This window comes from Rhineura floridana, chromosome 5, assembly GCF_030035675.1.
Source record: "Rhineura floridana isolate rRhiFlo1 chromosome 5, rRhiFlo1.hap2, whole genome shotgun sequence".
Classification (NCBI taxonomy): Eukaryota; Metazoa; Chordata; class Lepidosauria; order Squamata; family Rhineuridae; genus Rhineura; species Rhineura floridana.
The window spans coordinates 58499332-58524085 of NC_084484.1; the positions used below are offsets into that span (position 1 = coordinate 58499332).

General features: G+C 41.1%; 3 protein-coding genes and 1 long non-coding RNA gene across 4 annotated transcripts in view; 2 read left to right on the plus strand and 2 right to left on the minus strand.

Annotated features, from left to right (window-relative positions):
- The window catches only part of RPL31 (ribosomal protein L31), a 277352-nt gene that overhangs the window by 211243 nt on the left and 41355 nt on the right, over positions 1-24754 (minus strand). The gene's annotated exons all lie outside the window — the stretch shown is intronic.
- Positions 1967-3750, plus strand: LOC133384929 (histone H2A, sperm-like). The gene is made up of 2 exons (XM_061626860.1): positions 1967-2082; positions 3193-3750. Exon 2 carries the CDS (start codon positions 3201-3203, stop codon positions 3612-3614), a length of 414 nt encoding a protein of 137 aa, XP_061482844.1. The 5' UTR covers positions 1967-2082; positions 3193-3200; the 3' UTR covers positions 3615-3750.
- LOC133384920 (histone H2A, sperm-like) lies at positions 6103-9765 on the plus strand. Its single transcript, XM_061626839.1, has 2 exons — positions 6103-6598; positions 9171-9765. Exon 2 carries the CDS (start codon positions 9179-9181, stop codon positions 9590-9592), a length of 414 nt encoding a protein of 137 aa, XP_061482823.1. The 5' UTR covers positions 6103-6598; positions 9171-9178; the 3' UTR covers positions 9593-9765.
- LOC133385827 (uncharacterized) lies at positions 14406-23464 on the minus strand. Its single transcript, XR_009762972.1, has 3 exons — positions 23366-23464; positions 23108-23158; positions 14406-14538 (listed from the first exon to the last, which is right to left on the minus strand). It is a non-coding gene; the product is annotated as an uncharacterized LOC133385827 (long non-coding RNA).

Here is a 24754-nt window from a genome sequence, read left to right on the forward strand (position 1 = left end):
AAATGCCATAGAAGTGTGGCAAGCTTTTGAGTTTTCCTGAAATCTTCATCTGGCTTGATATTACACAAGGCAAAGGGTGAGAGGCTGTGAGGAAAATGTTTTTAAAAGGATAAAAATATTGTAGCCATGAGGTCAGTTTGCAGACAGCAAACTAATATGTTGGTTCCCCCGCCTTCCCTTCACTCCTGTTTTATATAACATCTTGATGGAAGTAAACAAAGTACAAAAACTAATTGATTTTAAAAAAAAATTCATTATTGTAACCTGCCCTGGGACCTTATGGTGACTTGTGGGTTAAAAAAACCCCTAAACAATAACACCCATAAGGTCACCTTGTAAGTATCAGCCTAATTTTTCTACTGCTTTGTTTATTATTTTTACTAGTTTTCCCCTGCTTTGTGTTAACATCTTGCCTGATGAAGAATTCTGGAGAACTCAGAAACTTGCCAAACTTCTGTCACAAACTGTGGATTTTAGAATAGTTCTGATTGTATTTGTTATAGAATAGCCTCATGAAACCAATGGGACTTTCTTCTGAGTAGATATATATAGGATTATGCTGATTCAGCCACTTAAATATGGAGCTTGGCAGTCCTCTGCTTAACTCATTTGCCCTCTCATCAGCTGGGGGGGGAGGAATAAAGGTCTCAGTGCAGGTGCACACTGATGATGCCCTGTGTAAATAATAATACATCATCGTTTGAATGCAAAGCTTCAGTTTTTTATGAAAGAAGAAACAGCTTCTATGTATTTAATTCCAAAATCCATATTAAGGAAGTACTTTTTTTTAGCCAATCAAAATGTCACAAAATAGCGTGCACGGTTTCCAAGTTCTCCAGGACTTTTAATCAGGCTAGGTGGTAAACAAAGCAAGGGGGACGGGGGGGGGGGGAAACCTAGCTGATGTTGATGCCATGAAGTCTGCATTTAGTCACAGGGTGGGAGGGATTCAAGTGTATACTGGACAATTAGGTACTTTGCAGTTAAAGTGCTCTGCTGTCCTTGCACAACAAATCCAGACATGTAAATACACCACAAGTAAGCCAGGATGAATGCTCATTGTGTTATAATTGTCCTGTAAACAAATCAAACCACATGCTCATAAAGATCACACAGGGCTGGTAGAGCACAGTGGGGAGGAGAGCGTGGCTGGGAGTCCAGAGTCTGTGAGTTCAAATCCCTGCTCGTGTCTCCTGGGTGTAAAGGGCCAGCTAAAGATCACCCCCACAGTGAGTGGCTCTGGTTATGTGCCCTGCCACCTGTGGAGCCGTGGGCAAGCTGCATAGTCCCAAGGAGCCCAGTTGCCCCCCAGCTGGCAGTTGCAGACAAGGAAGGGGCAGGCTTGTACAGCTGTGGTAAGCTGAACAGGCCTTAGCCAGCTGGGAAGAACTAGCCTCAGAGGGAGGCAATGGTAAACCTCCTCTGAATACCACTTACCATGAAAATCCTATTCATAGGGTAGTCATAAGTCGGGATCAACTTGAAGGCAGTCCAAAGACCACACATAGTCTAACTACCAGGTAAGCTTTGTGCAAGCAAATTAGGATGAATGCTGAATAAAGAGCTCATCTGAAGGATGTGAGGGAAGATAGCAGACGTTCAAATTCCACTGGGTGCTATGCAGGTTTCAGATTGCACCTAAACCTCCCTAGAATTATTGGGATATAGTTGATCCTCCATGTTTGAAAATATAAAAACCAACTGTTGTCCATGTCTGTTTACCTCTTTAAGTGAACATGATATGTTTCTTGATAGGTGGAAAACATATTGAATGTTAATCATGTTGTTTTCTCTCCCTCAAAATGGAAATTAGCTTTCTGAAAGTGATAGTAGTGGCAAAACACCCTATCAAATAACCTGTTGACCTCAATGGGACTTCTCTAGAGTGAGAGAGTTGGGGTCTGCAGCCTGAATGCTCAATGAGAAACCAATTTAGTTAAAAGTCAACTACTGACAAAGTGGATACAGGTGACTGAACTCTCGGTTCTAGAGGGGTTTAAAAAGAGGCACACTATGTCAAAGATGTTGAAAATTTATGGTTGTCTAGAGAAGAGTGATAAATCAAGTACTGTATTGAACAAGGTGAGGTTTTTTAAAATATGCTAGTAGTTTAATTAGTTTATAGGATAAATACATTATGCTTAAATAAGCTTGTTTGGTATATAACAGGACTGTTGGGTTTATATATATGCATACAGGACCAGACATACCTGTGTTGGTCTTTAACAGATTAATTAGGACTTGATTTAGATAAATCCAATAAATGATTTTCATTCTATGGTAAGACATTAATGTCTTCTAATGTCTGTGGAGTAAACTACTGTTAATGATACAGGATGATATTCCTAATACAGAGGTGTGGCTCCTACATTGGCTTAACATTAGGCAGTTGCTTTCTTTAAAAAAAAAGGTGTAAAAAAGAATAAATCTAGAACTACTAAGTAGGTTGATTGTACTGCTACTCATTTGGTGTAGTTGATTCCTCTAACAGCTTTTTGCTTTTGACTGATTTTGTGTCATTGATGGCAAAGCTCTTCAGTTCTCCTAGCTTACCTCCTCGTAATGTAAATTACTGCCTTCAAGTCGATTCCGACTTATGGCGATCCTATGAATGGGGTTTTCATGGTAAGCGGTATTCAGAGGGGGTTTACCATTGCCTCTCTCTGAGGTTGAGAGGCAGGGACTGGTCCAAGGTCACCCAGTAAGCTTTGTGGCTGTGGGGATTCGAACCCTGGTGGTCTAGGTCGTAGTCCAACACCTTATCCACTACACCACACAGGCTCTCGGTTTACCTCCTCACTGAGTAATAAGATTTTTTAAAATGGGGATAGCCAACATGATGCTTCCCAGATATTGCTAGAGTGCACCCCCCTTTGCCCCTGATCCATGGCCATGGTGGCTCTGGATGATGAGAGTTGATGAGAATCCAATAACATCTGTAGGGTACCACTTTGGCTGACCTGGTTAAAAAGCGATTGAACTCCTTTAGCAGAAAATCAGTCTGCTATAGTAAAATGTGGTAAACTTCAAGGCCCTATCCTATGCAATCAAGAGAGCCTGCAATAAATTCTCAGGTGGTTTGTGCTCCAATGATTCTTTCTTCCAGATTGCTAACAGAAAAGTAATCTAGGCTTTTGACACATCACAAAACCAATTAAATTGTGTAATGAAGGGGAACTCTGTTGTTCATAGGATCCAGGATGTCTGGACGTGGCAAGAAGCCAGCAAAGCCTGTAATCGAAGCCAGGAAAAACAACTCTGCAAAAGCTGGACTGCAGTTTCCAGTGGGCCGCATCAGGCGGCTCCTGAGGTGGGGTAATTATGCAGACAGAATTGGTGTTGGAGCCGCGGTGTACCTGGCTGCCGTGCTGGAATATCTGACAGCAGAGATACTGGAGCTGGCAGGCAATGCTGCTTCTGAAAACAAGAGACAGCGAATTGGACCACGCCATATCCAGCTGGCAGTGAGGAATGATGAAGAGCTGAACAAGTTGTTTGCAGGTGTGACCATTGCTGAAGGTGGTGTTCTCCCCAACATCCATGCCCAGCTTGTCCCTAAGAAAACAGCACACTCTGCTGCTCACGAAGAAGAGCTGAGGGGACCTGACTTCTGATCTTATGTGGCTTTTCTGGCTTGCAGACTCTTTGAAAAAGCACTTTGAAAAAGCACTTTGTCCCTTGCATGTAGCACTTGTACTAGGAAATATTCTATTAATGTTTTTGTAGTAATAAAAATTCTTAAATATAAAACTTAGCTATGGTATTTTTGTGAGCAAAGAACTGGTATGATTTTGAATGGGAGCTTGTACAAGTACAGGCCTTTTGCTAGCCTAATAGCTATGGTGGGTGAACAGAAACTTCACTTTTTATTATTCAGTGCCAGCTAATGGGATTAGACGCTATGATGTGGCTACATGATGCTGAGAAGAAGAAACTTACAGTTTATGGTATCCTGGTGTCTCAATGTTTCCTACAAACGTATGAAAAACAAGAGTGAATTCTTTACACATGCATAATCTGGGAAGGGTGATAAGAGATAAATGTAGTGCCTTGCACTGGGTCTTGGGCGTCCAACAAATAATCCTGTTCTTTACTCCTTGGAAGTACATAAGTCATACAAGAAATAGTGTTACATTGCCTTTCCAGTAGTAAAGGTCTCCTGTGCAAGGTAGTGCAGAACAGAGTTGTATGTCATGCTCAGTTGGGTGTGATGGGTAATACTGACAAGGTGCTGCCTTTGAAATTCCCCCGGTTCTGTGGCTGCCCCCAAATCCACCATCTCCCTGACAATGATCATGCTGGGAGAAAATGAGATTATCTGGCTATATATGCTATGGGACAGATCTGGGATGGATCCATTAAGTCACAGCAGTATATATTAGTCAGTTCTAAAGAGAATCCTAGCTAAACACAGAGGTGCATTTCTGCTTATCTAGTAGTATTAGCTCTGATTATTCTGGCTTGTTCTTAATCATGTATATGAGAAATGAGACTACTAGACTAATGGAGAAGAGTAGAGAGTCTCTGCATATTTAATCTAAGGCAGCCTTGTGATGCTTTCAAAAGCAGTACTGTGGTATAAAGTCAACAAATTCTCAAGTCCTGCCATAGGCATGCAGTTGACTATTGTGAAAACTGGATGCAGGACTAAATGTGCTTTTGGTCTCAGCTAGCAGGGTTCTTCTTACGTTCTTACGGTTATGATGGCACACCATGCTGAAATATCCTGCATTTCAATAAATGGGGGTCCTTAGACTTCTGTCATGGGATCTAGTCATCTCCAAGGAAGAGATGCCACCTTCCCTAATTCCCAGACCCCTGAAAGAAATCACATTTATTTCATAGCACCACTATTTCAGTTGAATTACCTTCTGTTTAAGGCTACAAACCCAAAAATACACATCCTGTTTTGAAGTACAGTATGTTTATCTTTAAATCAGTGACCCTTTCAATCAGAAAATATGGTTGGATTCACTCTCCCCCCCCTCCCCAACCTTTGGTAGTATGACAAATTTAACAAGTGAAGTTTTTGGTGGCATGGATAAGTAGCATGAAAGAGTACACCTGCTTTGTTTCTTTGTCCCAGGTTCTTACTGAAGTTATCAAAAAATAACCAGCTGGTCCTAAATTGGTTTAGGACAGTAGACTTAATAGATTTCACTGAAATGCATGAAGGTGTAACAAGGCCAGATTTATTCTTGACACAATAACTCAGTCTAAGCACACGTAGCTGTTGTGTAGTGAAGTCCTGCGGTCACCATGTATCACTATCCTACCACAAGATATTGTTTCCATGCTCCCCACTTCTCTGTGTGGCAGGGTGCTCCAGAGGCTGCTTTTCACAGGGTAAATTTCCTTGGGAGGAGAGACTATTAGAGACTTACACCCATGTTATAAATCTGTTCGTTTAAAAATATGAAGGTTGAGTAATAAGAAGCAGGTTCATACCCAGAGTGACAATGTTAGCACACAGCAGTGTCAGTTCCCTCAAAAGCAAACAGTATGCTCTTGAAACCCCACAAGACTCCTTTTTGTCAGCCGGATACTAAAGGGAAGGGCCATAGCTCAGTGGCAGAGCATCTTTTTTGCATGCAGAAAGTCCCAGGTTCAATCCCCAGAATCTCAAGGTTGGGCTGGAAATGTCCCCTGCCTGAAACCCTAAAGAACTGCAGATATTTAGTGTAGCCAAAATGGAGCTAGACGGACCAATGGTCTGACTCATTATAAGGCATTTCCTACATTCCTAAGTTAAACAATCTTTTTTACTGACTGCATTCTAACTCTCCAACTCTTCTCTATGGTTCCCAGGCAAACAGGTAGGGTATATTTTGTGTCCACCAGCCATCAAAAGCCATCTGTGCTAAATTCAACCATCATCTTTCAATCATCTGAGCTCATAGAAACAACATCTTTAACTATGAGCCATAACAAAAGTTGAAAGAGAACAATTGTCTTCTTACTTTATAAGGTCATAACAAAATGTATGGGATGTAAGTGTGTTCCGGATCAGGGTGTAAGAGATTCATTCTTCCTACAAGTGCTAACTAACTTACCTTGTACTACCAGCTCTACATATCTGATTTTAACGCAGAGTTCTGTGAAACAACAGCAAATCAAACAGAACATTTATCAAACAGGAAATAAGTAGTTTATTACGTGATAAAGCTGTTTACCAGGGAATCCTGAGACCCCTCTAGAGCATGTTAGTCTACTGTGCTAATTGCTGTACAGGGAGAGTGATTGGCTCAAGTTACTGATGCGACTTCAGCTGAAATGAAATTGCTAATGAATGTGTTACAATTGAAGAGCTCAAAAGTGAGAGGAAAAGATCAATTAGGCTGGCAATACTTGAAAGAGTGAGTTTGTAGTGCTCTTAAGATAACCTTTGAAAGCAAGCCCCCTTTTTTGCTTTGGTATGATGGTATTCTTGTTATAACATTCAATAGGATAGTCTCATTTCTTGATAGAAAGAACATCCCTTGTTCCTTTAGGACACAAATACGAGAATAAATTATACTGAGAAAGACAAAGTAGCACAAAGAAAGATCTGGATGATACCTACAGAAGATTTTCCTGCATGTGGTATATCTAACAAAAAGTAAGTTTATCCCTTGAAAAGTAGCTTCTGTTATGAATGGGTGGCTCTTTTGTGTCTGATAAATAGGGTTTCTGCAGTATCTTTGGGTATATGCACAGATCTCTTTAATGCAACATATTTTGTCAATTTCTGTAAATACAAGTCTGTCTATAAAGGACTTAATGTTGACTGATACTATTATTGATAAACTATTAGCTGGCTTATTTTAACATAGGGCGGTATCTAGTGCTAGTCCCATTCAGAGTACGCCCATTGAAATGAATGGACATTACTAACTTAGGTTTATTAATTTCAGTGGGTCTATTCTGAGTAGGACTATCATTTTATATAACCCATAAGACCGAATTGCTTGCCCTTCTAATAAGGAAATTTGAACTTCACACTGTTGTGACAGACATGGGGAAAAGCAGTAAGTGTCTTCTTCCACTCGGGATTCCTTCACCAGTGCTTCTTTCCTGCTTCTTCGGAAGCAAATATTAGAGTACTGTTGACACAAGGTGGGGAGATCGGGGGGGGGCTGGAGTGAAGGAGTAAAATGGGTGATGTAGGGACTGCATCTGCTCTTGGAGCATTTAAAAATGGGCAGGCCACCTTTTTGCCCAGAAGGACCACATGTGGTGGTGGTGGTGGGCTGTATGTCAATGTAGCTGGCAGTGGGTGTGGCTGAGGCTGGTGATGGCCAGAGCCATGAATTCATACACTCTCCTTTCCTCCTGGTTGCTTCAACTGTTCACTAATGCAGGCTTGGCAGCTAACAGAAAAGCGACTGAAATACTAACTGCCTGAAATGCAGTTAGAACTACTGATAAGCATGCTGTCCTCCCAATTATGCTCAAAATATTGCTATTGTTGTATAATGGGTGCCATCATAAATGTCTCCGAACTTTTCTTGTTTTTTAGACTTATGGAATAAAAAAGTTAGTAAAAATTTGACACCCTAGTCACTTTCAGATGACCTGCGTTTATTGAGTATTCATTCTGATTTGTTTCTAGGGAGACTGTAGATATCATATCAAGCAATAGTTATCCTACCCTTTCCAGTGTATTTTCCCATTACTTTCCTTACTTTAAATTCATTCTGACTTTTTTGGGGGGGGAGCAAGTTTGTTGTTCAAGAGCACCAAATCAATTTTAACTGTGCAAACTGAATTTTCTTATATGCAGTTGAATCCCACCTGCAAAATAGTGTCAGTTTCGAACAGGCCTCTGTAAGTGTAACATGGAAATCACAATAAATTCCAAGTGGTACCAAATTCCTGTGGGTATACCAAGCTTTTTTAAGCTATTACTGTTCCTAACATATTTTGAGCAAACTGCTATTCCTCATGGGAAAATAGTTAACACAGAGATTGCTGGAGGGGGGGGGGAAAGGTTGAGTATGCATACTTCATTTCTAACAAACTTGGGCTCCATACACACAGTTACGTTGCATGACTTCCCCCAAAGAATTTTGGTAACTGTAGTTGGTTAAGAGTACTAGGTAAAACTACCGCTCCCAGGATTCTTTGGGGGAAGCCATGTGCTTTAAATATATGGTGTGTACTGATTAACTACTTGTCGCTTGTCCTATTGGCTGTGACCTTGCTGGATACTGGTGCTGGTTTTGTTGAAGAGAGGTTTGATGTTTTTATCCCACCCACATCTAAGGAGCTCAGGATGACTATGATGGTACCCCTGTTTGATCACTGAAACAATCTAATGTGATAGGTTCAGCTCAGAGATAGTGACTGGCCCAAGCACATCTAGTGAACTTTGTGAATGAATGAGGATTCAAACCTCGGCTTCTCGAGTCCTACTCTAACATCTACGCTGCACTGTATCCTTCCTGAGATATTAAGCTGTCAGGGATGGAAGGATTTGTCTGAGAAAGTGCTGCTATCCTGAGGCTGTGCCCCACAATTGCACAACACATTGATGAAAACAACCCAGCCTGTGCATCTTCTGAAAGCAGTAGTGGCTGGTGCCCATTGGGACAAATAGGGCAGTGGGCAGAGCCAATGACAGGCAGTTGGATCCCTGCATTGAGCAGGGGGTTGGACTTGATGGCCTTATAGGCCCCTTCTACCTCTAATATTCAGAGCTTGGAAAAGTTACTTTTTTGAACTACAACTTCCATCAGCCCAATCCAGTGGCCATGCTGGCTGGGGCTCATGGGAGTTGTAGTTTAAAAAAGTAACTTTTCCAAGCTCTGCTAATATTCTATGAGTCAACAAAGTCTAGCTACAGGGGGCAACTCTAAGACTAAGGAGGAGGAAGTTGGCTGGCAGTGCTATGCTCTGGACAGGTTGTAAGAAGGAAGACAGATAGGGGCTGGCTGAAGGCAGACCGAGGTTGATAGGGCAGTGCCCACTTTGCCCTAATGGGTCAGCCTCACTATTGTGAGGAGATGGTCCCTTTATTACTGGGGACTGAATTAAGTTATTTGAGGAGTTTTAGGGTGTTTTTTTTAATAAACAGAATTATTTTTATATGAGTGGGCAGCACATCTGAGAAATAAATCTACCTAGTGATTGTAGAACTGGGGGTTGTTGATTTATCCGGTAACAGCTTCCTTCCTTCCTTGTCTCTACAGGAACTAGAATGTCTGGGCATGGCAAAAAGCCAGCAAAACCTGTAAATGAAGCCAGGAAAAACAACTCTGCAAAAGCTGGACTGCAGTTTCCAGTGGGCCGCATCAGGCGGCTCCTAAAATGGGGGAACTATGCAGAAAGAGTTGGTGTCGGAGCCGCGGTGTACCTGGCTGCCGTGCTGGAATATCTGACGGCAGAGATATTGGAGCTGGCAGGCAATGCTGCTGACAAAAACAAGAGAAAACGAATTGGGCCACGCCACATCCAGCTGGCGGTGAGGAATGATGAAGAGCTGAACAAGCTGTTTGCAGGTGTGACCATTGCTGAAGGTGGGGTTCTTCCTAACATCCATGCCCAGCTTCTTCCCAAGAAGACCATGTTGCCTAAAGAAGCCATAGAAGATACTCAGTCACAGGAATTCTAAAACTCGCTACATTTTCCTATCTTGCAAGAAGAGACTCCGTTACAACGATAATATCAGAATCTTAGCTTTTGGTATTGAATTTCCATACCGTTTATTGAACAATACCTTGAAATAATTCCCAATGTTATTTTTCAAATAATGTTAAAATAAAGATTAATGTTTAAATACACAAATTCTATAAAGTGTTGAGTAATTTTGTATGCTGCTTCTCTGAATTTGTTAGAGGATGAAGCACCTAAGTTGCCAACTTCTCTGTGTGTATATTATCCTGGGGCATGCTCCATAGGCCTGGGATTGGCTGCGGCTCCCTGACCATACTGGGGGTTGCAAGTGTGAAGTGGTTCTTAGTAATGGAAATAAAGGACAAACTCTCTCACAAGTTCCAGCCATTTTCTTGACCTTACCCTATGGTGATTCTGTTAATCGTCTTGAGCTGAGACTGATCTCCTCATAACCATATCCATGCTCCATACCTAGCCTGCTCTAATGTGGCTTTATAATGGTGGAGAAGCCAGGGTAGGTGCCCCTACTATTAGTGAGGCAGCCCTTTCAGGTGGCAGATGCTAGGGGGTACAGAGTGGCATCAAGGGGGTGCTGGACAGAGCCGTTTGTGTGCGTGCCATGTGGCCAGCCTTGTGCCCCCTAAGCTAGGTAGCTTGTCCTCAGGGAAGATGGAGAATGCTATCTCATCACTAGTGCTGAAGCAAGATTCAGATACCAGCCTGGTAGGCTTCTGTATATGGAATGGGGCAGATGCAAAATGTGGTGGCATGACTGCTCACTGGGGCAGGGTATCACCAACATGTCACCCCGCTGCTAAAAGAATTACATTGGCTGCCTGTTGGGTACTGGGTTAAGTTCAAGGCTCTATCTAGTTTTGGTATACAAAGCCCTATTCAGCTTGGGACCAGAATACCTGAAAGACCATCTTATCCCTTATATACCCAGTTGATCATTGTGCGCTGCACGTAAGGGCCTCCTGCAGATACAATTTTATCAGGAGGTCCATTCCACACAACATAGGAAGCGGACCTTTAGTGTAGTGGTACCTACCCTTTGGAATTCCCTCCTCTTAAATATTAGACAGGTGCCATCTCTGTGATCTTTTCAGAGCCTACTGAAGACTTTCCTCTTTCAACAAGCCTTTTAAATAGAGACCTATTCAAGTCTGCGTCTGTGTTGGAATTGCTTTTCAAGATTTGTTTTTAAATGATTATAAAGATGTTTTGTTTTAATATGTTTTTAAAGATATAATATATTTTAAAGGCTGTTTTTATGATGTTTTAGAGTGTTTTTAGTGTTTTTGTTGGCTGCCCTGGGTTTCCTACTGGAAGGAAGGGCAGGATATAACTCAAATAAATAAATAAAATAGTTCTTCACCTCAAGCAGCAAAATACCTTCGGCCAGTCCTGGAAGCAACCATGTAATTTCATGGTCATGAGAGAGTGACTATGTGAATCGGCTTCTTGTGTAGTGCAGTCTTAGCCACATGTGCTTTTAAGTTATTCTCACTGACATCAGTGGAATTTTATTATAAATACAGAAAGCATCACAGTCCTAATGTATGGTAATGGCTGAGGCTAATGGTGGTGATATATTTCAGTTTGCAGCTTCACCACTTGTACTTTCTGTCATGAAATTCTAGCATGGTTCAGAATGGTTAATGTAACATGGCTCTGATGCAGGGAATTGTGGGGATTTCATCTTGGGAGGAGATGGGCCTCTGAGTGAGTGGAAAACTTTTAAGTTTTGTTTCTCAGCTGCTGCTAATTAAGAGGCTTGAGAAGCAGCACCTGGTCATCTCTGCTATCTGATGAGAGCCTGGCACTCAAGGACAAGCAGGCCTGAGAACAGTTGAGATCTGGGGGGAAGGAAGGGGCCTGTTAGGTGCAAAAACTGAAGAAGCTTCTGGAAGCATTACCTCATTAGAAAGCCTCCTGATTGGCTAATTGACTATGAACTGTTGCTGGGGGGTTTTCTTTAAGTATAGGGGGTGAAACCTATAGCCTTTGTTCCCCTGGGTTCCATCTAGATGGATGGTTACCTAACTGGGGTTCCACTGTCTTCACTACCCAACTTATGCCTCTCTGGGGAGAGGTGAGATTTACAACTACTATTTCTTCAAGTAAGTAGGATAGGATAGCTAGTTTTGTTATTTTTGATTGTGTCTGAAGTCTCTTATATGTTTACCTTAACCCCTGTTCTGGTGTAGGTTTTAAGGAACTGTTTTGCTGCTATTAATTGTGGACTTATATTTTATTCAATAAAGCTGCTTCTATTTACCCATGTGTGTTCATTGCTGGGGGGCGAGTTTGGCTCTGAACCTGGTACCTTAGCCATTGACCACAAACTACCGTGTTTTGGGTTTGCCTGGGGCTTCTGGACAAGGAGTGCCTGTCTGCCTCTTGTCCTTAGAAATCCCTGGCAGAACTATATGTGGGCTCTGGGTTTCCCCTGACTCAGAGTGGTTGTTCAGATTAAGGGGTGGTGGCAGCCTATCTCCTACCTTGCAGGGTTGGTGTTGGTTTGCACAGCCTTGGCAAGGGGGATTGGTTGGTCAGGAACAATTGCCCAGGGTTGGGAATTGGGTCCTGGAAATGCACCTGCAGGGTGGCTCAGGGCGTGACACTTTCAATCCCCTAACTTTTTTTAAAGAAACAAGCTACTGATGTAAAATATCTTCATTAGAAGAAAGACTGATTGAAATGAATGTGAGATATTGAAGTGTTTATGTGCGAGGTGCTGAAGTTCACCAAGATGGAAGTTTCTTGCGTGCAAATCAAATGTAAAACATGAGAAATCTTCTAGATCTCTGTAAAATAAAGCTATGTTCAACCTCATGCTAGGTTTTAATATACGTTACTATTTCAACTTCACGTGGCTCCTTGATGAGGCTGAAATTGTGTTTTGCTAGCCAAGTTAACTGAAAAACCACAGGATGGCTTCTACCAGTCCTTGACAATTAAGGGACAGGGCTAGACAATTAGGGAGCATTTAAGCATCTGTTACATTGCCTTTTCCTCTCCAAAGCTTTGTTCCTGCTGCTTTTTTAAAAAAGTGTCATCCTCTTTTCTGTTCCCTTTAGCAAGTGACCCATAACTCACTTGCTCAGGACTGGATTGAGGAATTTCTGTCTCCAATACTGAAGCCAAATTCAGACTCAACAGTTGTAGTCTCTTGATGGCCACTGGATATGTGTGCAAGAGATTTCTGCCACTGAAGTCTACCCTGTGTTGAATATATCTTTATTCTTTTCCTTCTGGAACCAAGGGGCTGACACTTGCCTTGAATTATCACTTCTAGCACATAATGTGATGAGGGAAGAGCTTTTATGTTATGCAGTGTGGGTAATTCTAAAAGAATCCTGGATAGGTTATGTGCTACAGTACTTGTTTAAATTTTTTATATTTTTTTCATCAGAACACCTACAAGTAAGCTTTCAGTGTATCACTTTTATCATTTCAAAATACTTTTTGACTGATAATGCATCAATTACCCTACTCTAAAGAAGTCACTTGGTTCATTGTGTAAGGGAGGGGTAAGGAATATTTTTCAGCCTGAAGGCCACTTCCAAAACTGGCTCACCCTCTATGGGCCATTTCTGCCAGATGCACAGGGCCACTCACATGTCAATCACCTACCTTCCTATGGAGAGATGGATGCATCTGTCCTGTCCTGATTTGGTCTGTGGACATCTTAGGCCACATCTGCCCCATATATTTAAAGCACTATGATATCAATTTAACAGCCATAGCTTCCCAGAGTTCTTTGGGAAGAGGGATTGATTGTTTAACCACTCAAGAAACTAGCTCTGTGATGAGAATAGGGCCGCTCTAACAACTCTCAGCACCCTGAACAAACTATAGTTCCCAAGATTCTTTGAGGGAAGCCATGAATGTTAAAGTAGTATAAGAATGCTTTAAATGTATGGTGTAGATGTGGCCTTAAAGTATGTCCTACTGAGGATTGTTTTAGGATAATTCCAGGGAAGTCTTTTAAAATCTGCACATAAAAACACTGAGAAATACTAATAAGATGTATTGAGGACAGTTCTGTATTTTCCCTCCTTTCTTTTAACAGCGTGAAGCTTCTTGAAGCAGCTTCAAATTGTGGTCCCTCTGCCGTGCCAGGTAAAAATGGTTTTAAAAATGATGCAGGAAGTGACCACACATTGCTTCTTGTGTAGTTCTATGCACAAAGGACCACTGTATGTACAGCTAAATGGTTGCTTGCGTGTTGTGCCCATGTGATGAGGAAAGCCATTTTGTTGTATGTTCAGCACAATGTGTATTACTTATTTGCATGTAATTGGAAAAGTGCCCAGAAGTTTGGTGGAAATAACCATAGGAAGTAACATGGATAATTGTCTGTGTCTTTCAAATATTTTGAATGTCACGTGTACTGGTTACCATGCTAAGATTGGAGATAAATGTCTGCTGTCCTTTTATTAAGCCCTTTACATGACCCCCGTAAAAAGACACATGGGGCAAGCATCAGCAAAGTTTGCTTACCCTCATATAGACCATCATAAACTTATTTTAATGCACTGTCCATCCCTGCTGAAGCATACTGTGCTTGAACTTATTAGTGGGATAAGTCATGATAAAAATACAAGTGACAGACATTTGAGTGATGATTCAGTAAACCACAGTTAATCATTTTCCTTATAGTAAAGAACCCATTTGGGCTTCAGCTAAATGAGAACATGATCCACCTTGAATATTCAGTTCGGTATTTATGGGGACTTGGGGGCATAAAGAGAGGGTACAAACATACACAGAAACCATTCAGATATAATTTATGGCTGCAGGTTTATTACATGTAATTTCACATGCTTGAGAAACATGTCCTTAAGAGAGGACTCATAGTCCAATATTTCTCTTCAGAGTTTACAGTGATAGAGTGAAGAGGCCAGCCAATGTTTGGATTTCATCTTCCATTAAAGTCTGAAAGAAAAAGTACTACATTCTAAAACATGTTTGGTCTTTGAAGGAATACAAGCACTTAACACATTATCCAGTCACCCTCTGAGACCTTCCCTCCCTCTCAATGCAGAGGTGCACCTAATGATGATTTCAGAGCTTGGACGTAATTTGTTACAAGTAACAAATTATTTGCAATTCATTTATTTTTGAGGAATGAGTGAGTAATTCATTTACATTTTGATTGTAATAGAATTAGGAGTAATTTTATTACTTTTGTGGAGTAATGGTAATGTTTCCAGCATTACTTTTGGGCATTACTTGGGGGGGGGGAAGGAAGCAGGGGAAGTCTTCTGTTCCTCTGATTTGTGGATGAAAATCATGTGCCTCAAACTGGGCTTCTGTGCAGCGTCGCTCTTCCCTCATGCTCTGTGGGTGGGTAGGAGGCGAGGAGGTAGGAGATGGAGAGTGAGATGGGTGGAGTGGAGGAAACAATTGTTTAAAAAAATGGATGGTGGTGGTGAAGAATGGAGTGGAGGGAAAAAGGAGCTGGAGGACATGGATAAAGGAGGCAGCAGCAGAATGGAGACAAAGAACTGTGGAGGTGAAAGATGACAACGTGTGTGTGTGTGTGTGCACGCGCGCACGCGCACACACATGCTGTGTTTGCACTTGGCACACAAAGTGGCCTCCACCACCAGGGCCGGTTCTAAAGGGCGGCCAGGTTGGGCACTGGTCCGACGGCCCCGGAGCTTCAGGAGCCCCTGAGGGGCCCTCCGCTCCCCTTCCGCAATCTGCACCCCCCACTTACCTGTCAGCCAGCTTTTTAGCATTGCCCTTAATGAAGATGGCGGCCACAGCTTCCCTAAGGTACTGAAGCCGCTGCCACCATCTTAGTTGATGGCAGAGATGTGTGCGCGTAGCACGCACGTGTGCCATCAACAAAGATGGCGGCGGAGGCTTCATTCTCCTTAGGGAAACTGCGGCCGCCATCTTCATTAAGGGCAATGGTAAAGACGGACTTCCCAGGAGGATCCCTCCGCCTGTGCTGCCTCTGAGACGGACTCCCATCTTGGATGAAACTTTTTCAGTTTTAAATCCAGTCAGAAGGGGTTTTTTTGACTGGGGATAATTTCTTCCGGATAAGGAAGAAACGTGAGATTTCCCACACAGCTTTGTTGTGTTTGTTGGAGACTGGAATTCATTAGAATTGTCTGTGAAAGAAGGTCTTCCAGCAGCTCGGACGGAGCTAGGATTTCTAGCTAGCTCAGCTGAATAAGTGAGCTGTTTTTTTTTCTTCAAAGAAAAATGGATTAACAGGCAAGCATTCTCCTGTCTACGCTCATTATTTTGTTATCTATACAGCCAAAGAGATTTGTCAAAGAACCAGCAATTAAGAAAACCTGGGTGAGTTAAAACCTCCTCTTTTACTCACGGAACTAAGGGGGAAGAAAATAAAAATAGCCTATCTTTTTTTTCTATTGCAAAAAGCTGGCATGGTAATCAGCATTATAAAGATTACAACGGATGAGGGGTTTCTGATTGGAAGAGACTTTTGTGTATTATATGTCTGGGACTATTTTTTCTGGTCTACTTTTTTTTTGACGAATCTGCTCATTCTTTCTGCTACTAGTTATTTGGATGCTGTGAACTAAAGCTGTTTTTGCACTTCTGGGCATATAAGAGATAAGGAAATCCGTGCTGTCTAGAGTGTGACGTCAGTTGGTTTGAAAGATTAACTCCTTTGTAACTGGATAAAGAAATAAACTGCTCTTTGCTTGGGACATTGAAAATTGAAGGAGTTTTGACTTCCGGGAAGGGTGACTTAGCCTGTGCCTGCTTTTGAGACGGGCTCCTGCCTCAAAAGAAGCTTATTCAGATATATCAGTCAGATTTTTTCTTTTTTTGACTGATTAAACTTCTCCCGGGTAGGGAGAAACGAAGAGATTAACCTCAAAGCCTATTTTTGTTGGGATGACCAGATCTCATTAATTTATGGGACGAGGTCCAGCCGACGAAGGTGGGACGGATTTTTAACAACAAGCTCTATCTGGAAAAGCGAACGTTCATCTTATCTTCTAAGAGAGAACGCACTAACAGGCAAGCACCCTTCTTTCTATATTTTTCTTTTACTTGACTTAAATTGTTGCTGTTTAAAAGAGATTTGCCAGATTGATCGGTTTTTGACATCTCACTGGGGAGCCATAATTTCTCTCTGCTACTCACTAATTAATAGCTTATCTCTGTTTTTGTTGCAAAAAGCTGTCCTGGATTTGCATTCTAAAGATATACACAGAAGAGGGATTTCTATTCCAGATTTTTATTTTGAAGAATATTATATTGTCTGAGACTACTCTCTTTTTGGTCTATTTTATTTTGACGAATCTGTTTTCTGACGACCGCCATTAATTGTTTCGATCCTGGGAACTGCATTTTGTTTACTTAAGCATGGAGAGATAAGGCTGTCTGCTCTGTTTATACTGTGATGTCACCAAGTTTGGAGTATTAACCCAATTGTTGCTGAAATAAGAAGTGGTTTTCCTATATTTTTCTTTTAAAATGGCAATTAAGAAAGTGGCTGAGAAGCTGGAAATAACTATGTTTCAGAAAATAATGGATGAGATTGAGATAACGAAACAAAACCTGCGACAGGGTTGTAAGGAGCTGAAAATTGAATTGAGTAAAATGAAGCAGGAGATTAAAGATATAGGGGTCCCTGTGAGAGAGGTGACCCTGGAAGGGGTCCCTGTGAGAGAGGAGACCCCGGAGATTGGAACAAACGTGGAACAGGAAAAAGATTTGGAGTCTATGGACTTTAGAAACAAAATTTATTGTTTGGAGACACAGGAGATTAAAGACATAGGGGTCCTTGTGAGAGAGGAGACCCTGGAGACGGGAACAGGGGTCCCTGTGAGAGAGGAGACCCTGGAGACTGGAACAGGGGTCCCTGTGAGAGAGGAGATCCCGGAGATTGGAACAAACGTGGAACAGGAACAAGATTTGGAGTCTATGGACTTTAGAAATAAAATCTATTGTTTGGAACTCAATGTTATCTCTGAAGAAATTAATGAAGATTCTAGAGATAAAGTTATCAATGGCATGGATAATCTTCTGGACTGGAATGATGTGATGGAGCCCAATATAGAGAAAATCTATGGAATTAACTGCAGCCATGTGACAATGGAAAAACTTTCAAGAGATGACCCAGTGTATTTTGAAAAAAAGAACAGAGATATGATTTTACAGCAGTATTTCAGCAACCTATTCAGAATGGATGGCAAGAAAATATTTGGGATAGAGGTAATTCCCATCAGACTCTTACTATATGACTATGGCTTTGACAGCAAGATTATTATGGAATACTGATAATGGAAGATTGGATACTGAAATTACTGGACTTAACAAGACTACTGAAGATGGAAGATGGAAAATGGAACTAATAGGGATAATAGAACAATGGCTACTGAAATTACTGAACCTAACAGATTCTGATGTGATGGATTAATTGAAATGTTTATTTTGACTATGGTTATGACAACAAGATTATCATAATTAGTAATGAGATGGATTAATCGATATGCTTATCTGGAAAAAAAATTGATAGATATATTTCTTAAAGAATTGAAACCTCTCTTTGACTTTTTGTGGAAAGAATAAAGTAATGTTTATGAGATTTGATGATTAAGTAAGATAACTACTGGAGGAAAGTGATTTTATAATATGACTTAAGAGACAGGATTGTTATATATTATAGACTTATAACTGATTTGATCTTTGACAAATGGGAAGTCAATATTTTACTCTTTATTTTTTATTTTTGTTTTTTTTTTCTTTTTTTCTTTTTGTTTAACTATTTTTGATTTTGTTTTTTGTCTTTGAATGTTTTATGATTTTGTCTTGTATGTTTTATGAAAATCTGAATAAAAATTATTGAAAAAAAAAAAAAAGAAAATTGAAGGAGTTTTGTTCCTTTGGTTTTAAGAATGACAATTAAGAAGATCATGGATGTACAAGAAGGGACTTTATCTTTAGATATGTTTCAGAAAATAATGAATGGGATTAAGTCAATAAAACAAGAACTGAGAAATAATAGACAAGCGTTGAGAATTTAATTTGACGAAATGAGACAGGAGCTGAAAGAAATTCAGGATTCTATGAGAAAGGAGAATAAAGATAGATCTGGAAAACCAAAAAAGGATGAAAGAAAAATTAAAGGCAAGGTTCAAACCATGGAGATTGGATTAAATATGGACTTGGAAAAAGATTTGGATTTCCTGGCTGTGATGGATCCTGGAGACAAATATTATGGGTTGGAACTCAGCGCTGTCCCTGAAGGAATTGAGGAGGAGATTGGAGATAAAGATATTATTGGTTCGAAAAAATTCCTGGACTGGAAGGATTTGATGGAACTTGAAATGGAGAAAGTTAACAGAATTAATCCCTGTTTTGTGTCAATGGAAAAACCTTCAAGAGATGTGCTAGTGTATTCTGTAAAAAAGAGGAACAGAGATGCGGCTTTGCAACAATACTTCAGTGATACGTTCGAAATTGATGGCAAGGAAATATCTGTGATAAAGGAAATTCCTATCAGACTCTTATTATATGATTATGACAGCAAGATTATTGGGTGCGTAAAGATGGAAGATGGAAGATGGAACCAACACGGATAATGGAAGAAGAGCGATTTGAAATTACTGGACTTAGTAGACTTGATGAGTTGGATTAATTGACATGTTTATCTAGAAAAAAATTGATGGACATATATCTCAAGGATTGGAAACTTCTCTTTGACTTTTTGTGGAAGAATAAAATGATATGATGTTAATGAGATTTGATACCAATTAAGATAACCGCTGGAGGAAGGTGATTTTATAATCTATTAAGAGACAGGCTTGTTATATATTACAGACTTATAGCTGAACTACGACAAATCGGAAATCAATATTTTTTCTTTTTTTATTGTATTAGTTATTGATTTGTGTTTTTTCTTTTTGTATTGTTTTGGTTTTAAAAATTTGAATAAAAATTAATTGAAAAAAAAAGGGCAATGGTAAAGACTAGACAGGTAGGGGGCCATGGGGGGCACGCACATGCACACATGCGCACATGCGCACACATGCGCACACCCACCCACCCACCGGGGGGCCAAGGCAAGCTGCTGCCCAAGGGCCCCCGCATGCCTGGAGCCAGCCCTGTCCACCACCATCTCTGTCTACTGTGCATTTTTTGCATTTCAGGGGAGAATGTTTGCTTGGGTGAGTGTTCCTTAGTTGGTGGCAGGGCAGGGTCAGGGAAGTGATTAAGTGAGAGAGATTATGCTTGCTGGCTGAGGGGGGGGGTTGCAATTGGTTTGGCGTGCAAAGATCTGAGTAGTGGCCTCTGCCTCCCTCCCCGCCTCCTTTACCAGTGGAGAGACCACCATTGCTATCTCACTGAAGAATTATTCTACTCCCTCTGTATGTGTGTGTTTATTTTTAATGTTGTGTTAGGGTATTTAGATGTGCAGCCGCCAAGGCCAGCACCTTGTAGGAGTTTTTTAAAAAAAAGTAACTGAAATGTAATCGTAGTGATTACTTTTGAGAAAAAGTCAAGTAATCAGTTACTTTATGGAATGCTTTAAAAGAAATGGGGGTGCCGCAGCATCTGATTGTCCTGATGTGCAACCTATACTCTGGACAAGAGGCTACTGTAAGGACAGAATATGGAGAAACCAATTGGTTCCCCATCGGAAAGGGTGTGAGACGGGGTGTATTTTATCACCCTGTTTGCTTAATCTGTATGCAGAACATATCATACGGAAAGCAGGATTGGACCAAGATGAAGGAGGTGTGAAAATTGGAGGGAGAAATATCAATATTTTAAGATATGCAGATGATACCATACTCTTAGCAGAAACCAATAATGACTTGAAAAGAATGCTGATGAAAGTTAAAGAGGAAAGCACAAAAGCAGGACTACAGCTGAATGTCAAGAAGACTAAAGTAATGACAACAGAAGATTTATGTAACTTCAAAGTTGACAATGAGGACATTGAACTTGTCAAGGATTAATACCTCGGCACAATCATTAACCAAAATGGAGACAATAGTCAAGAAATCAGAAGAAGGCAGCGGCGTCACTAGCGGGAGTGCGGGGGAGTGCGGACCTCCGGTGCGCGCCCTCCCAGGGGCATGGATGAGGTGGCTGCGCTTGCGTGCACACCTCCCTCGTCCCGCCGACACTGTTCCCAGTCTCACCCGCCCGCCCGCCTCCGAGGAGGAGTTGGAGCAGCCTTGCTGGGCAACTGCGCGGGGCGGGGCGGCTCTGGGTGTCACCCCCCTCATGGTGACACCCGGGTGCGGGCTGCACCCTCCGCACCCCAGTAGTGACGCCCCTGGAAGAAGGCTAGGACTGGGGAGGGCAGCTATGAGAGAACTAGACAAGGTCCTCAAATGCAAAGATATATCACTGAACACCAAAGTCAGGATCATTCAGACCATGGTCAGAGCTTGGAAAAGTTACTTTTCCAAGCTCTGACCATGGTATTCCCAATCTCTATGTATGGATGTGAAAGTTGGACAGTGAAAAAAGCAGATAAGAGAAAAATCAACTAATTTGAAATGTAGTGTTGGAGGAGAGCTTTGCACACACCATGGACTGTGAAAAAGACAAATAATTGGGTGTTAGAACAAATTAAACCAGAACTGTCACTAGAAGCTAAAATGATGAAACTGAGATTATCATACTTTGGACACATAATGAGAAGACATGATTCACTAGAAAAGACAATAATACTGGGAAAAACAGAAGGGAGTAGAAAAAGAGGAAGGCCAAGCAAGAGATGGATTGATTCCATAAAGGAAGCCACGGACCCGAACTTACAAGATCTGAACAGGGTGGTTCATGACAGATGCTCTTGGAGGTCACTGATTCATAGGGTTGCCATAAGTCGTAATCGACTTGAAGGCACATAACAATATCAACAAAATCAGTTACTTCCAGAGCAATTGTAATTGTAACTGTAATTACTACTTTTTGGCTGTGTAATTGTAACTGTAATTTATTACTTTTAAAAAGTAATCTTCCAAGGTCTGGATGATTGCCTCTTGCATATAAAGAACTGCCTTGCTAGAGGGCTGTACACATCTATTGCAATGTGCTTCGGAACACCAGTTGCTGGGGAGAGTGCTGCCAGGGCCTGCTTGTGGGCTCCCCATGTGCATCTGGTTGGCCACCGTGAGAATAGGATGCTGGACTAGATGGGTCTTTGGTCTGATCCAGCAAGGCACTACTTATAGTCTCACATATAGATGAAGTACAGGACCACGCCCTTCATTTTTAGGGCAATTGCGCCACTTCTCCAAGCTTTAAACCAAGTGCTAATTCAAAATGTTAGGATCTGTATGTAACAGGTACAAGTTCAAGTACTTCAGCTGAATTGGCTTGTAGTTAAAATAACAAATAAATCTCTGGAATCATAAGAAGCTAACAAACCCAGTGAAGAATAAGCTTATGCAGTAGAGAGATTTTAATTTTCTGCCAAAGGCTAAGAAATGTGAGACAGCAGATGTGTCATGTTGCTAGGCAGAGCACAGATGTACACAAGTTCCAGTCAGTGTGGTTTTGCCCAACTCTTTATGAGAAAGTGGGCATACATAGCAACATGAATAATGTCTTATCATTTGGATTGGTAATCACATATGAGAGAATGGGTCTCCCGATTCTAAAAGCTGCTGTGCAGAGATCCTTGTGTCCACATGGAACTGCTTGTAGGCAGTAGCACCAAATTATTTTCAAACACCAGGCATCTTATTAGCAGTCTCTGTTGCTGGAACAGTTGTCCAAATACCTTCATGGCCAAAGTACTCCTTTAATCCTGACTGCTCCACCCCAGCCATTTGGGCACATGAAGTTCTACTAAGGCTGCAGTCCAATACACACCACGGAGTAAGTCCCATTGAACCCAATGGTGCTTACTTCTGAGTAGACATGCACTGGATTGCTTTCTAAATGTATAGAAAAAATGTCTTGATCCATGCAAAGGATACTGTATTGTGAAATATGCTGAAGAGGGGTGCTGTGGGCATAGATCTGTGGGGTTCCAGCTGCACATAGTGCCCCAGATCATGGGTGGTATTCAGTGTCAGTCCTACTCAAAGCAGACCAATTGAAGCTAATAGACATGGATGACTTAGGTCCATTAATTTCAATAGGGCTGCTTTAAGTAGGACTTATTTGAATACAACACCATGTAACATGAAACCCATGTACAGCTCCAGACAATTTGTTGGTGGTGTGAGCTTTCATGGTGATGATCACATTACTGAACAAGAGGATGAAACCTGGTATCACCCACCCTCAGTGGTGCTGTTAAAGCTGATGATGTGGAACATTGATTGGGGAGCTGTTGTTCCTGAGTGTGTGAAGCAGCACTGCTATGTGAAACATTATTCTAGATGTGAAATGCTACATTGGTGTTAACATATTTATAAAAATATTGTCCCAGGCCAAAATGTTAATTGACTTAAGGAAAGGCATACATTTCCCATTGAGAGATCATTACTACTGCTAGACATATAGACAAGCAATATTATAAAAATAATAAATACATCACCTTTTGAATGGCCTATTCACCTCCATTGCCCACTGTCCTGCCATTCCTAGGCTGAAAATATAATATGCAAAGAAAAAGAAATTAAACACATTATAGTATTACTCATGAAACTGAGAAACATTATACCTTTGTGGCAGCTTTACTACAAAAGTGAACATTAAAAATAACAGATGAAGATTTGATTTCATCAGTACATCAGGTTCTTCTCTAGCATAAGGCCATTCAAATGAATGACTTTACAGACGAGCATCAGCTTACCAATTAGAACTGCTGCTAAGCATTCTGGGTGGCTGTCAGTATGTTCAGTAAAGGATGTGGACATGTGTCTGTCTTCCGTATCTTCCTCTCATATATGCTGCTCTGTGTTCAGGTGCCCCTTAATGCTTACACCCTCCTCCATAATCAGCATCTAAGTTGTTGCACTGAAGCAGTGGAGGGGGGGAGAAAGGGCGGCAGCAATTCCTTGCTTAAAGCAGTAAAACTCTATATGCTGATCATTAGTACAGAGCAATTGAGAGTAAAAAGTAGTGTAGACTTCCCCTACACTGGCACACTTTTTTCTTGTTAGAGCTTCTTCCTCAAATGGTCCCAGTCAGAGATTATGTAGGGAATACAATGAAAATATCACATTGAGCAGCTGGTAAGATCTAACAATGTGACAGTGTCACTGAGGGCATATGAAGCCAACTGAGAGGGAGGGTGATGTTTCCTCAATTAGTTTTGCAAGTGACCCTAGGTAGTCAACTCACTGATTGCCCTCACTCTGAATGAAGGAACAGTTTTTTTTCTTTTTGACCAACTAAAAGGTCCATGAAAAGAGTGAAGATTTTTTTATGAGATGTACTCCCCCTTTTTTGCTCAGTCCTAGTTGTGATTAAAGTTGCAGACCTAACCATACTTACTAAAGATTATGATCCATTGAACTCATCAGGACTTTCTCCTGAGTAAACATGCTTAAGATCTGACTGCAAGTATCATTGAGACAGATGGAGAAAGTTAGCCACTCTAACTCAAATTCCTTTCCTTTCACTGGGCCTTAGTCATGAATAATGTAGCTAGCTTGTGGCCTCCTATAAAATTCATGTTAATGTATTCATTTTTGTAGACCTCCTTTGTTCAAGCTTTTTAATTATTTAAATTCTCTAGATATTAAGTTCTTTGAGACGAAAAATATATGCAATTAAGTCATTTTAGACATAGTGATCTGGCGAAGGTGGAAGGCTCTGTAGAATGATACAACATATTACTTCAGGATGTGGTAACTCAGCCCTGCAGCATCTGAGGGCCGTCCTGCTCATTCTGCTGAACGGGCCCCTGTCGTAAATTCCACCAAATATATGGCATTGAGGGAAGGAAGCCTGTTACGATCTCCAATGAGTCCACAGTGTAGGGTGGGCTACAGATTTTAATAAATATAATAGTTCATGTTTTAGGCTGCAGGGCTTTGATGAAAGTATAAATAGTGCTTCATGTTTCTTTTATATAGAAGTGAAAGTATGCATGATTCAAAGTAGCATTTCGTCTTAAAGTGAAGACATAAAACTGCATAGATACCCTGAAGAGAAAAAAGGGTCGGCCCAAAGTATCCAAGCCATCCTGTAAAATAAAAAAATAAAGCAGACTTGACAAAATGTTTCTAAACATAAG

Coding starts and splice junctions, on each gene's coding strand:
- LOC133384929 (XM_061626860.1), top strand. CDS start 3,201: ATGTCTGGACGTGGCAAGAAGCCAGCAAAGCCTGTAATCGAAGCCAGG.
- LOC133384920 (XM_061626839.1), top strand. CDS start 9,179: ATGTCTGGGCATGGCAAAAAGCCAGCAAAACCTGTAAATGAAGCCAGG.